The sequence below is a fragment of the Neoarius graeffei genome, chromosome 17 (assembly GCF_027579695.1).
Source record: "Neoarius graeffei isolate fNeoGra1 chromosome 17, fNeoGra1.pri, whole genome shotgun sequence".
Taxonomy (NCBI): domain Eukaryota; kingdom Metazoa; phylum Chordata; class Actinopteri; order Siluriformes; family Ariidae; genus Neoarius; species Neoarius graeffei.
The window spans coordinates 20,858,898-20,873,476 of NC_083585.1; the positions used below are offsets into that span (position 1 = coordinate 20,858,898).

Here is a 14,579-nt window from a genome sequence, read left to right on the forward strand (position 1 = left end):
CTGTTTTTTGTTTTTGTTTTATTTTTTTTACCTCTGTCCATCCGCCCAAAACACCCTTTTTCTCAGCAGCCACTAATCATAGCCACTTGGTACCAAACTTCAGCTCGGGGTTCTATACCGCGTATATCGTTTTCAGGTCTGTCGCACATCGACTTCCTGTTTACCGACAATGTATTTATGAAACCTATAACGTGGATTTACAAAATTTTCGTAACACTTTTCTCAGCAACTACAAATCACAACTGCTTGATATTTGGTACCGAGCTTCAGCTTGGGGTTCTATACCATGTATACCATTTTCAGGTCTGTCGCACATCGACTTCCTGTTTACCGACTGAATATATTTACGAAACAAACGGTGTGGATTTTGACGCTATTTCAAGAAGCAAAATGCTATTTCAAAATGACAGTTTCCCAGGATGCTATTTGAAATCCCTGGGGCGAGACAGGGCTCTTTACTTACTTGTTTCAGGGTTCATTATTTGTTGAAGTCAACATTCATAATAAGCGTCCTGTTCCTTCGATTGCGTGCATTCTGATATCAGCGAGAGTGGGGGGGGGTGCGTAAGTGAGCAGCAGCTCACAGTTGATCCTTGTTTAATATTTTTTCAAATATATCATGGGAAAATCAAATCATGAACCCAGTATAGTGAATGAAATGGTGAACTGGGTGAATCATTACATGCCTACTAGTGAACATAAAACCTACTCCTCAAATCATCTTTGAAGTCTATCAGCCTAATCACTGGATGATGCTGAAACATTAAAATTCTGACACGCACACAAATAACACACAACACTGTTGTTCACAAACCTGTTTATTCTGAACTGCAAGTTAGCTTATGTGTGGTCACAACGATGAGCCTATATGTAGAACTGGCTGTCTAAAGAATGGTATTTGGCAGCTGGAAATGCGATTATGATACTGTAACACATTCATGATTCTTTTTACTATTCATAACAAATATTGCTTTTAATTCTTTTCAACTGTGTATACTGATTGACAAATAAAATCACTGTCTATTAACTAAATAAAAAGCGCCGAACTTCACATGGTGGCCTTGTACAGGGAAACTTCAGAGAGGACTTTGGTTTTGTACCTTTAAAAAAAACCCAAAAAACCTGGTTCTACTTAAATCCTGTTATTTATTCCAGACCAGCAAGAGAATCAAACCAAGAAATAATTATTTGGATCTTAATTTAGGAAGAATAAAGAAAAGGCACACTGAACACGATCGTGCTAAAAAGGATTCCTTATGTTGTGAAAGCTCTTCAGCGGCACCTTCGCCCCTAATCGAGTGGCTTGTTGTTTACGTAACTGGCGAGAGCAGGATTTGATGTCTCTTGGTTTTAGCTGGCAGGACTAGCAGAGCAGGTTGGACTGCTACATCCACATTCGCTACATTTCCTTTTGCTTCCTTTGGGGGGGGGGGGGGGGGACCACAACAAAAAACAGAAAGTGCTCCAGGAACGTGTTGGCCAGAAGCTGCAATGTTTACCAACCATCTTTCTCCTATTTACCAGAATTCTGTAATCACATATCCTATTCAATTCAAGTAGATTTGCTAAGTGCTGAAAAAAGAATGAACATGATCAGTTGGCCGTAATCCAGTGTCGAGTGACTAAAATTTCCAATGGAACCTTTTATATTAACACATTCCTTCAGATATCCATGTAGTGTCAATCATAATTGGAGGAGTTCAAAGAAAAACACCATTCTCATGTAGTGAAAACGCTCACGACGCAGCTCCTCCCTGTTAATCAGCAGTGTAAGAAGGATATTGTGATTCATCCCATGTTGCTTTTGTTGTAATAAAGCAGTGGTGAGTTTGTTTGTGCACCGTTCTTCCACCAAGTAACAATACTACAGGATAGATAACATGTACTTATGGATTATGGGATGAAACCCAAGTGGGCTGTGACACATGACCGTCATTCCCACCATCTGATGTTTAAACTGCACCTTGTCCCAAAGTATGGCTTTGTTCAGCATGTTCCAGCATGATTCTATTGCTTCAGTATTGCTGTAAAAGTTCTAACACTGCTCTTAACAAGCGTGCAAACTGAATGAGTTTCATCTTCAAAGATAGCCCGCGAACTAAAGATGACGAGTGAAATGTTTATTCCATGTCAATACCAAACGTGTCATGAGTTTGGGCTCTTGTCCAGGCTCCGCTGGGCGTATCTCAGCTGTGTTTGCTACACAAAAAAACATCCAGATTGAGCTATGGCTGTTTGTCAGACCAGGATGAGAAGAGAGCTTTCACAGTTCCAACCATGCTCCTCCAATAACTTTTTTTTCCTGGGAGAACGCAGGCACTGGAGAGTGTTCGAAGGGTTCTGAGGAATCAGGTTGAGAAGAAAAAAAAAACAAAAAGAAAAGAACATGACCGAAAAGTTCTTGTTTTATGCAAACTATGGTCAAGTACTGTACCTGTATCCTTTTCCTCCATTCTCCCTTCTCCAAAATCAGATCTCAAGGTAATACTGTGTACCTCTTACAATCGATCAGGCCTATTTGACCAGTACGAAGCCGTGCTGCGAGTCCACCGTCTCCATCATCTCACTGTCTGCCATTTTGAGGTCTTCGTACCCCGGTGCTGGAGTTGGCACCCCTGCTGCTGCGCACAGAAGCGGAGGCTGGCCAGGTTCCAGCAGGGGATCAAACTGCTCCTGGTACAGAATCTCACTCTGCTGGCAATGGCCTGGCTCAAGTGGTTGGTAGCTGTAGGGTTGCTGACTCTGGAGTTGGGTGGCAATGCCAGGGGGAAGAGTGGAGTGATGCAGCTGGGGGTAATGACTCAAGTAGGGGTCATAGGTCAAGGTATCGCTGGCAGGCTCCATCATAGGAACAAACGGCTGTGTATTCTGCTGCTGGTGTGATATTGAGCTTTGGGCCTGACAGTCCTGGTGGCTTATTGGTGGGCAAGAGGCATAAGACCCGTCCACTATGTGCATCTGGTTAAAATAGGCCTGCATTTGGGACTGCTTCTGAAGATACAGCCTCTTCTGCTGCAACCTAGGGACATACAGATTTTATATTATGCACTCACTGAACACTTTATTAGCAACATCTTGTGATGAGCAGAAAAGCATTTTCGCTTTTCACAACATGCCAAACATTGAGGCAACAGCAGAAGACCACATCATGGTTCCCAATACTCTCAGCCAAGAACAGGAATCGAAGGCTACAGTGGGCACAGGTTCACCAAAAGTGATGTTGATATTCAACTGTCCAGTTTTGGGAAGCTTCATCTGTATGATGTTATAAATTTTCCTGCTGATTGGTTGACTGGATAACTGCATGAATGTAAAGGTGTTCCTAATGAACCCTCTGGGGTCGAGAGCTTCCCCGGCGAAGCTCGGCAGGTTTAGAATGATTAGGTCATGTATTTAGCTAAATATCTTCACGAGTTATCATACAAGCATGATAAACATATAGACAGAAACTTTACACTTTCCTATGTGCCTACTGGCAAATATTATAGTTTTTAAATGACCGAAATTAGATGAAACATAAAACTTGTCACCTTACTCAGTCACACCGGAGTCGGAGCGCTGAGCGCCCAATTTCGCATTCATAAAAGACTATTCACATGGTAACGGCATGATAATCACTTTCACGCTTTCAGTTTCGATTGGTTTCTCTTTCACCAACAGTAAACAGGATAAAATCTGTCAGCCACAGCTTAGGCTACCTGTTTGGAGGTCAAACCTGTTGCGAGATGTAACGCGGATTTGTGAGATGGTGCTTTAGATGATTCAGGATGATGATTCAATTCATACTTCAGGACAGCGATTCAGCGGATCTTGAGAACTACGATACTGATGATGAGCGGTGTCATTTTGATCTTCGCCTCGATCCAGCCGAAGATCAACTTGAGTAAGTGTAAATATTTATTGTGAGCAGATCGGTTGATATGCGTGCGCTGTAGTGTATGTACAGGAAATATGGCTGAGCAAATTTATCCAGAGTCAAAAGTATTTTCTTCTAAAATACTTAATTTTGCTCTATTTTGGGTTTGGAGAATAAAATTTGGAGTTGGAGTGGGAGCAAAATTAGAGTGATTGTGTAACAGAGTTGGTTGTGGCTCTGAACTGAGTAAAGTAGTACAAGAGTTCATTTCAAGACACACTGAATAGAGTCAAATACTAAAATAAAGTCAAATAGCAGATAAATGAAGCTGTTGTAAAAAGCAGTTTTAGAACTGTGTTGGAATGTGTGAATAAAACATGACCTTACCCATTAGGGTGCATCAGTTGCCCTCACTTTCATAAAATCTGATGCATTTTTGTTTGGGTGTTCCTTTTCACCAATAAAGACATCCTGTAAAATTTTTTGACCATATTCAAAAGTCTAATGGTGGCACCATGAGGTTCATTTTTTGCCAAAAAACGCTTAAAACGTTTTCGCGTAAGGTTTGAATCACAATGTTGGACTCCATTTATTGATTTCTTGTGAGCCAGAGATCACGTTAAGAACCTTTGCAAGGGATTGAGAAGCATTAATGTGATTCATAATACATTTGTATTGTTTAAAAGTAGTTGAACAATGATTCAATGAACAGCTAAAACTCAAACTGTGCTTGATAATATATTTAGAATATGTACTAAAAATGTGTATCTAAGATATTTGGTATACTCTATAAGGTGCCATAACGTTTCATCAAAAGTGATCGAAATTTTGTCAAAAGTCATAAAATGGCAGCTTTTTCCATAACTTTGAGCTCCTAGTGCCACCATTAAACTTTTGAATTTTGTCAAAATATTTCACCCAGTGTGTTTTCTTACCAAAAGGAACATAAAAACAAAAATGCATCATGATCGGAGGAACTTTTCATTTTTAGGGGGCAACTGATGCACCCTATTACCCATAGTGACGAACCATTTTGATCACATGACCTGATGGGGGGGGCGGCACGGTGGTGTAGTGGTTAGCGCTGTCACCTCACAGCAAGAAGGTCCGGGTTCGAGCCCCGTGGCTGGCGAGGGCCTTTCTGTGTGGAGTTTGCATGTTCTCCCTGTGTCCGCGTGGGTTTCCTCCGGGTGCTCCGGTTTCCCCCACAGTCCAAAGACATGCAGGTTAGGTTAACTGGTGACTCTAAATTGACCGTAGGTGTGAATGTGAGTGTGAATGGTTGTCTGTGTCTATGTGTCGGCCCTGTGATGACCTGGCGACTTGTCCAGGGTGTACCCCGCCTTTCACCCGTAGTCAGCTGGGATAGGCTCCAGCTTGCCTGCGACCCTGTAGGACAGGATAAAGCGGCTACAGATAATGAGATGAGATGAGACCTGATGGGATTAAGAGTTGTCAGTGGGAAGGGTTTTCGCTCTTCTCATTGAATGGAATGGAAATTTTTACCCTTCTCATTGAATCCCCCTCCCACTGCCAACCCTTTATCCCAAAACAGGACATAAATTTTTTGATGGCCAGTTAATCCTCCAAATCAATGGAGCAGATGCAAGTTTTTGTGCTTGATCCATTCCTAAGACTGAACAGAATCATCTCAAGTGACCAAAACGGTTCGTCACAATGAGTAAGGTCATGTTTTTTTTCACACATTCCAACACAGTTCTAAAACTGCTTTTTACAACATTGTCATTTATCTGTTATTTAAAAAAAAGTACAGTCATGACATACTACACAGATATTATTGTAGCTGAACGCAAAAAAAGATCATATGACTGAAAATACTGCTTAGATTTGTTGAAAATGACATCATCTGAGTATGCCAAAATCATTAGAGTGCCAGAAAATACCCTCAGACCTCAGAGGGACTTGTAAAAGCGTGTTAGAAGCAGTGAAGTGAAGTGTGTGTACCTGTGCTCAGCCAGCTGCTGTTCTAGGCTGCGAGGAGTTTCTTTGCAGAACATATGGCAGCTCCCGGGGCTTGCCATCAGGTTCGCTTTCTGTTGAAGGGTTAGAAGATGAAAGGATGCAAACTTTGTCATCTGAAAACCTTCAAGGAATAATTCAGGGGTTTTTTTTCCAACCTAATCTATAACACATGTAGTATACAAGTGATAAACACAAACAAGAATTTAGACTGTGGTGAGACCAGAACAGAAAACTTGTTCGCTCAGAATATTTAGGGCAGTCGCTGGGGCATTAATAACAGTTTACGGAAACACATTTTTGTAGATCGCTTTCATGAATTGTTAATTCAAAAAGTATCTATAAATGAAACTTTTTATCAGGGATGGACAAACTTTTCAGAAAATAATTTGGGAAAATATTTTAGTGTGTTGGCAGCACTGAGCTCTATATAAAATCTGGAGAGGCTCGTCAGAGTGAGCCATCTGGCCACCATCTTACCACTACCATCACGTGTCTTTGGCTTGTGTGTTAAAGCTCGTAGGCAACGGTTTTAATTTTATGCACATTTGAAACTTTATATGTTAAAAAACCCTCTGTAATTTTCTTCTGGTCCCAAGAAGTATTGTTAGTAAGTAATAATTAAAATAAGTTAGCGCGGATCATGGGAAATTTCTGTTCAGCTATTTTCGTGACCACTCGGCGCGTGACATCATTTAAGCCAAACAAACCGCTTGAGTTGAGTCCACTTCCGTTTACTTACATTGCCGTTCGGCTTGAGTGCAGATGTGCGTTCAGGAATTTCCAAAGAAAAACCCCGTGCCTTATTGTTGTGCAGTGAACTGTAACAACGGGACTGGTTCAGGAAGAAGTTTTTACCTTTTTCCGAGAGAGGAGAAGAGGCGGAGAGAGTGGATTGGCTTTTTCTGGAAGAGGAGAAGAGGCGGAGCGAGAGGGTTGGCTTTTTCCAAAAAAGGATAAGAGGTGACGCGAGAGGATTGGCTTTTTCCGAAAAAGTATAAGAGGTGAAGCGAGAGGATTGGCTTTTTCCGAAAAAGGATAAGAGGCGGAGTGAGTGGGTTGGCTTTTTCCGAAAGAGGAGAAGTGGCAGAGCAAGAGGGTTGGCTTTTTCTGAAAAAGTAGAAGAAGCAGAGCAAGTGGGTTGGCTTTTTCTGAAAGAGAAGAGGCAGAGCGAGTGGGTTGGCTTTTTCCGAAAAAGGATAAGAGGCGGAGCAAGTGGGTTGGCTTTTTCTGAAAAAGGAGAAGAGGCAGAGCGAGTGGGTTGGCTTTTTCCGAAAGAGGAGAAGAGGCGGAGAGAGTGGATTGTGCGCGTGAAGCCAGAGGATTGTTTTTTTCTGGAAGAGGAGACGAGGCGGAGAGAGTGGATTGTGCGCGTGAAAAGCAGTCAAATAAGAAACGGAGCAGCAACGCTCAAGCAAAAAGGAGAAGATTAGCGGTAAACATTTTTACTTTTGCTTGCAATTGACAAGTCAAGAATCCTGAGGGATCCTGTACAATCATTGTGGAAATGAGACAAAGGGATATTTCCTCGCTTAGAGTAGGCTATAAATAGTATAATGCCGCGGACGGCAGGCTAATGTGGCCTACCGGTGCACTGTCCAGTAATTGTTACCGATATCCACTAGAGAGGGTGGTTTAATTATTCTTCAAAAGGGCTCTTATTTAGTATTACAACGAAAATAGGAATTTATCATAACTACCAGGATAAATCGTTTGGGCGTGAGTCTTGTTGAGGTCCGGGGTCACCGCGATCAGAGTCGGCCGAGTCGCTGCCTGATTCCGAGGCCGCACGGTCAAACCAGTGAGCCGCATTCACCGATTGCTTCGCAACGGCCAGAGGTTCATACATATACGGTTTCACCTCTCGATATTCAATCTGGAGAGTTCCTACTTCAAAATCACTGTTGCTTTCAGACATTTATCACAGCCTCTCACGACCAAAGTCTGTACACGTGTGCTCGGTTCGCAAGTAAACACAGAACTGCTCCCAGTCCGTTCAGCTTAAATGACGTCACGACGACGGTCCCCTGGCGGTGAAAGTGCGCATAAGTGAGATGTAAACAAACCTTCGGAAATTGGGCAAAACAGTATATTTTAACCGTTTTATTCAATTTTAGGGTGCAAATTAGACACTAGGAAGATTGAATTCGCTTTTTGGGTCGTTCTTCTAGACAATAAAGTCGATATTCTACGTTTCACCTCGGACCATTGCCTATGACCTTTAAACCGTCGTATCTGATCAAACTTGCCCCAAGACAAGTATCTCCTGACTTTTTTTCCCCCTCTTTCATTACCTCCTTATTTTCTCAACTTTACCCCCATTCCTTACATATCTTTATAGCACTCCGCTTCACTGTTATTTTTTTTCCTTTTCCAGTCTCTGATCATTTTTTGAACGGCTCTTTTACTACTGTAATTATTTTTACGGAGATTACCTCAGTTTTCCTCTTTTACAGTGTATCTTTCTCTTTTGTATAGTTCTTCCTTTCTATCCACCTATTTATTGTATTAATTAATTATACCAACATATAACCAAGTATTATCCAAGTAATCGGGTAGTAAAGCTTTTTCAGCTGGAGCGTTCTTTGAACTATAGACGTCTGACATCTTCAATATCGCTTGTCTTCAGTATGTAAACAAAGTTTGCTTGTCTCCCAGGACCAGAGTGGCAACGGTTCCTAACGTAAGTACAATGTCAGTGCAAGGGGTCTATAGGTACAACTGAACGTATGAAGATGTGCCTTTATGTGACTGCTCTGCAATAGACTGGCCTCACTGATACCGTGACCCTGGCCAGGATAAAGTGCTTACTAAAGATGAAGGAATAAATGAATGAATGTACTGCCTCATAAAATTGGATAAACCCAATATAAGAGCAGCTCTGGTAAGTGTCATGCATTTCACTTCAAGAAAAATACCCATAATCTTTTACAACACGCTGGTTTCAAATATACGGTTTTCTCTTACAGGGAAAAGTTCAAATTCATTACCGGCATTCTGTGTGAGGGATACTGCGGCTCCAGACTCTGTCTCCTGGACAGCGAAGGTCCACCTGAGTACAACACCATGTCATGCTGGTGGCATCCACCTCCCTGCACATTCAATTCAGTTCAGTTTTAGCACTTATCATACAGCAACTTCACAGGAATCCTGATGTACATTTATACTTAGATCTTGTGTTTAAAAAAAAAAAAACACCCTCCTGGAGATGACCTGAGGAAGATACTTTGAGAGGAACCAGACTCAAAAGGGAACCATCCTCTTCTGGGTGGCACTGACAGTGAAATTATAAATCAGTACTCTTCTATAACTGTATTTTATAATTATAATTTTATGGTTACAGCCGCAGTTACAGGATCCAGTATCAGGCTTGCGGTACCCGAGTCCAGGACTCGTGCCCTAACTTTAAGGACTCGTGACTCGGACTCGTGCATTAACTGCATTCGGACTCGTAAATTAGAGACGAGGACTCGGATTTTTTCTTCATTTTTTGTAACATGCCATAATAATTTGGCATAAGATATTTATATTTATATCTACATTAATATTTATAGCAATTTTGTGCAAGAGAATGCACATTCACCTGTTCATACGTCATGTTCAGGAACAAACTAACGTTAATGGCACTAAAATGCCTGGAGAGACGCCGCTAGGATTGTCCGCTTTGTTTATACAGACTTCCCGTGTAGTGGGAAAAAATGTACTGCTATGTGTTCCATATGTAGAAGAACTATCGAGGAGACGACGGGGATGACCTCGAACTTCAATCGGCATTTGGTAAGACTCCACCCAGAGAAGGAAGTGACACGCTATGTTCATTGCGCTGTTGATAGTGGGCGGGGCTTGCTGAGTGATGAACAAGCTTTTTATCTGTAGCCCGTTAACTAAGATGTGGCAGTCGAGCAGTAACGTTAGTCCAACACAGTAGCAGAGACACTTTCACATAAAGGCAGCAACAGCCACCGTCAAATGCTACGGTTGGAGTCTTGTTCTCGGACTCGACTCGAAATTTTCTTTAATGATTCAGACTTGGGGCGGCACGGTGGTGTAGTGGTTAGCGCTGTCGCCCCACAGCAAGAAGGTCCTGGGTTCGAGCCCCGGGGCCGGCGAGGGCCTTTGGCCGAATCCCATTTCACCCCTTGGACCAACCCCTTGGCCCTTCCCCTCCATTTTGCGCGTTCATGTGAAGGGGTAGGGGTATCCCAATCCCAGTTAACCCGGAGGGGGAGGGGAAGGGGTAGGGCTTCTGTACCCCTCCAAACGGAGATTTTCCTGGAGCTGACTCCGAACGAAGGGGTTTGAGTGATTTCCCACAATGCCATGCGGATTTCAGCGAGATTTCATGCGGATTTCAGAAAGATGGCGGTTCCCGCGGCGAAAGATTGTCATAAATGTATTTTCTCCATTATTTACGTGTTTTAAGTTGTTATCCAGAGGAAACACGCCGCTTGATTCGCTTTCGAGCTGAGAATGAGCAGCGATTTCTGAAATCCAAGCTGCTGCTAAAAAGCTTTGGGAGTGAGTATTGTTTTCGGTTGCTTGACTGCGTACGTTTTGTTCTGTTATTCTCGCTTTTATTGTTTACATGAGTGTTCTGACACCTCATTCTGTCGGATGTGGTGCACGAAGCGCCAAAGATATCCCATTCAGTGGTGTTAGTTAACAAATCACACCCTGCCAGCAGAGATTTCTGGTTCTGCCTCTGGCTCTGACTGTAGCGGCTGGTCGCAGCCAATGACGCATTTGGTCGCGTTTTGCTAACGTAAACGCTGACGGAGGTACGCGATGACGTATGCGATCGTTGAAGGGCTATCCCAATACGTAATGGTTGAATTTCAAGCCCTATCCCTTGTAGCTCAGTTTCAAGGGGAAGGGGGAGGGGTAGAAATTAGAATTGGGATTGGGCCATACTGTGTGGAGTTTGCATGTTCTCCCCGTGTCCGCGTGGGTTTCCTCCGGGTGCTCCGGTTTCCCCCACAGTCCAAAGACATGCAGGTTAGGTTAACTGGTGACTCTAAATTGACCGTAGGTGTGAATGTGAGTGTGAATGGTTGTCTGTGTCTATGTGTCAGCCCTGTGATGACTTGGCGACTTGTCCAGGGTGTACCCCGCCTTTCGCCCGTAGTCAGCTGGGATAGGCTCCAGCTTGCCTGCGACCCTGTAGAACAGGATAAAGCGGCTAGAGATAATGAGACGAGATGAGATTCAGACTTGAACACTGGACTCGGACTCGAGGTTTAGTGACTCGACTCCAACACTGGTCTAGTATCCCTGTGATATTATCTACTGAATGAATACATGGATGTCAGTTGTGCCAAAAGAGACGGGCCACTGAAAGGACTTCATCAAACATACAGCAGTGTGGAGAGCCAACGCTATCTTGCGAACCTCATACAATTCAGCATCAAGAAATAATCCTTTCGTTCTCTCCTTGGATTTTACACTTTCTTGTCTTCCTCACTGGAAAAGCGTCTGCCTCATGGCATACACGCATGGACTTTCGCACAGTCTGATTAATAAACACGTTTACTTGTTATTTTCATTTGCGATTAAATCTCGAACCTCTCTCTCCATTCTCGAGTGAACAGCTTTTGGAGCAGTGGGCTCTAGCCACCAGTATGAAGCCTATTAAACTAACAATGACAGCATTCACTGTGCTCTCGCGACAGACAGTAAACAACCAGCAGTTGGCTACTTCTACTTCAGCTATTACGTAAGTGTGTGTGTGTGTGTGTGTGTGTATAGAGAGAGAGAGATGGAAGAGGGTGAGATTGGCTGGGGCAGGGTCAGCTGCTTATTATCTTTAAACACTGACCTCAGGACTGTGTCTGCTGTCTGAGTGTTAACCTTTAACCCTTTAATGCTAGTGTAGCAGAGTCAGGGCTGACCTGTAATAACGGATCCAGAGGGTTGTTTGGGTGTGTCTGGGGATTCAATGATCCTAGCGAAGGATTCTCCCCAGAGCCCATCTGCTCATAAACCTTGTTGAGCTCCAGGATGCCTTTTGCGCGAGCCAGGTTTTGTAAATGCTGCCGAAATGCCACCATACCTAAACCGAGAGAGAGAGAGAGAGAGAGAAAGACAAGATTAATAATTATTGGACATCGTGGATTACACGAGTCACTATCTTTATCTCCGATTTACATGGCATGGTTCTAGAAAAACGGCAGCTCATGCTTTGAAGTCCAGCGTCTGAGCCCGTGCCAAGTATCAGCACTCCTCTGCTGCTGCCTCATGTGACCTGACTCACAGTGCTAATCAGGTTATTTCAGGATGGCCCGTGGCCTGCGTTCACACAGCACGAGTGAATCACCTTCGCTTTGATGCCACTTCTGCTTTTCGGGGTCTCTTCACGCCTACACTCCTACACGGGTTGGAAAGAAGCGGCTAGCGGAGCTGATCATATATTCTCCGGTTATTTGTGGCTGCTGAAGTGATTGAGGATAATTATACAGGCAAGCTTAATGGGACAACATGGGAGCAGGCTTCAGCACTGCCTCTGATTCATTGAATGAATCATCAGACTGGGGAGAGGGGGTGGTGGTGGAGGTGACGGAACGGGGAAAAAGAGAAGCAGGAAAATATGCGAGTGCTACTAAACACCTTTATTTAGATAAGGATCAGAATGGGCTTCAGTGTTTGAGTCGGATGAATCACACACTGAGAAGTTAAACGCGCCTCGATACGGTGTCGCTCAGGTTCAGACCTGTTTTCAGCGTTCAGCAGCGGCGGCACAAAGAACACCACTTCGCACAATATTTACTCAAGTGCTGTACTGCCTTTAACAGTGCACTGTCCTAGAGGCATGATGGCTCATCCTGCCATTTACAAGAGCTGCCAAAGTTATAAAGATTGCAAACGATTACAGAAGAGGTTTACTTGACTCACCCTGTACGACACTATCACGCAGTGAAAGAACCCATCCTGTGGTTGCGTGCGCTGCTACCTAAGCTCAGGACCTGTCTCTTTCTCTGATCGGCAGACGTCTACTAAAGTTAAAGTTTTGTACACTAATCAACATTTACAACTGAACTCACTAAAAAATGTATATACACACTAAAAAAGAATATCTAGTGAAAACCAGTACAGCTGAAACGAACTGACTTTTATACCAAAGTGTGGACGAATTCTTACAGTGGTGCTTGAAAGTTTGTGAACCCTTTAGAATTTTCTATATTTCTGCATAAATACGACCTAAAACATCATCAGATTTTCACACAAGTCCTAAAGTAGATAAAGAGAACCCAGTTAAACAAATGAGACAAAAATATTATACTCGGTCATTTATTTATTGAGGAAAATGATCCAATATTACATATCTGTGAGTGGCAAAAGTATGTGAACCTTTGCTTTCAGTATCTGGTGTGACCCCCTTGTGCAGCAATAACTGCAACTAAATGTTTGCGGTAACTGTTGATCAGTCCTGCACACCGGCTTGGAGGAATTTTAGCCCATTCGTCCGTACAGAACAGCTTCAACTCTGGGATGTTGGTGGGTTTCCTCACATGAACTGCTCGCTTCAGGTCCTTCCACAACATTTCAATTGGATTAAGGTCAGGACTTTGACTTGGCCATTCCAAAACATTAACTTTATTCTTCTTTAACCATTCTTTGGTAGAACGACTTGTGTGCTTCGGGTCGTTGTCTTGCTGCATGACCCACCTTCTCTTGAGATTCAGTTCATGGACATATGTCCTGACATTTTCCTTTAGAATTCGCTGGTATAATTCAAAATTCATTGTTGCGTCAATGATGGAAAGCCATCCTGGCCCAGATGCAGCAAAACAGGCCCAAACCATGATACTACCACCACCATGTTTCACAGATGGGATAAGGTTCTTATGCTGGAATGCAGTGTTTTCCTTTCTCCAAACATATTGCTTCTCATTTAAACCAGCAAGTTCTATTTTGGTCTCATCCGTCCACAAAACATTTTTCCAATAGCCTTCTGGCTTGTTCACATGATCTTTAGCAAACTGCAGATGAGCAGCAATGTTCTTTTTGGAGAGCAGTAGCTTTCTCCTTGCAACCCTGCCATGCACACCATTGTTGTTCGGTGTTCTCCTGATGGTGGACTCATGAACATTAACATTAGCCAATGTGAGAGAGGCCTTCAGTTGCTTAGAAGTTACCCTGGGGTACTTTGTGACCTCGCCGACTATTACACGCCTTGCTCTTGGAGTGATCTTTGTTGGTCAACCACTCCTGGGGAGGGTAACAATGGTCTTGAATTTCCTCCATTTGTACACAATCTGTCTGACTGTGGATTGGTGGAGTCCAAACTCTTTAGAGATGGTTTTGTAACCTTTTCCAGCCTGATGAGCATCAACAACGCTTTTTCTGAGGTCCTCAGAAATCTCCTTTGTTCGTGCCATGATGCACTTCCACAAACATGTGTTGTGAAGATCAGACTTTGATAGATCCCTGTTCTTTAAATAAAACAGGGTGCCCACTCACACCTGATTGTCATCCCATTGATTGAAAACACCTGACTCTAATTTCACCTTCAAATTAACTGCTAATCCTAGAGGTTCACATACTTTTGCCACTCACAGATATGTAATATTGGATCATTTTCCTCAATAAATAAATGACCAAGTATAATATTTTGTCTCATTTGTTTAACTGGGTTCTCTTTAACTACTTTTAGGACTTGTGTGAAAATCTGTTGATGTTTTAGGTCATATTAATGCAGAAATACAGAAAATTCTAAAGGGTTCACAAACTTTCAAGCACCACTGTA

General features: G+C 43.0%; 1 protein-coding gene across 1 annotated transcript in view; it reads right to left on the minus strand.

Annotated features, from left to right (window-relative positions):
• Positions 1 to 802: 802 nt before the first annotated feature.
• Positions 803 to 14,579, minus strand: part of sik2b (salt-inducible kinase 2b) — a 130,220-nt gene continuing 116,443 nt past the window's right edge. The window contains exons 12-15 of the mRNA XM_060943841.1: positions 11,725 to 11,885; positions 8,827 to 8,928; positions 5,822 to 5,910; positions 803 to 3,019 (exon numbers count right to left, since the gene is read on the minus strand). Of these exons, the coding sequence (XP_060799824.1) occupies positions 2,515 to 3,019; positions 5,822 to 5,910; positions 8,827 to 8,928; positions 11,725 to 11,885 (857 nt within the window). The 3' untranslated portion in view covers positions 803 to 2,514. The remainder of the gene's footprint in view (positions 3,020 to 5,821; positions 5,911 to 8,826; positions 8,929 to 11,724; positions 11,886 to 14,579) is intronic.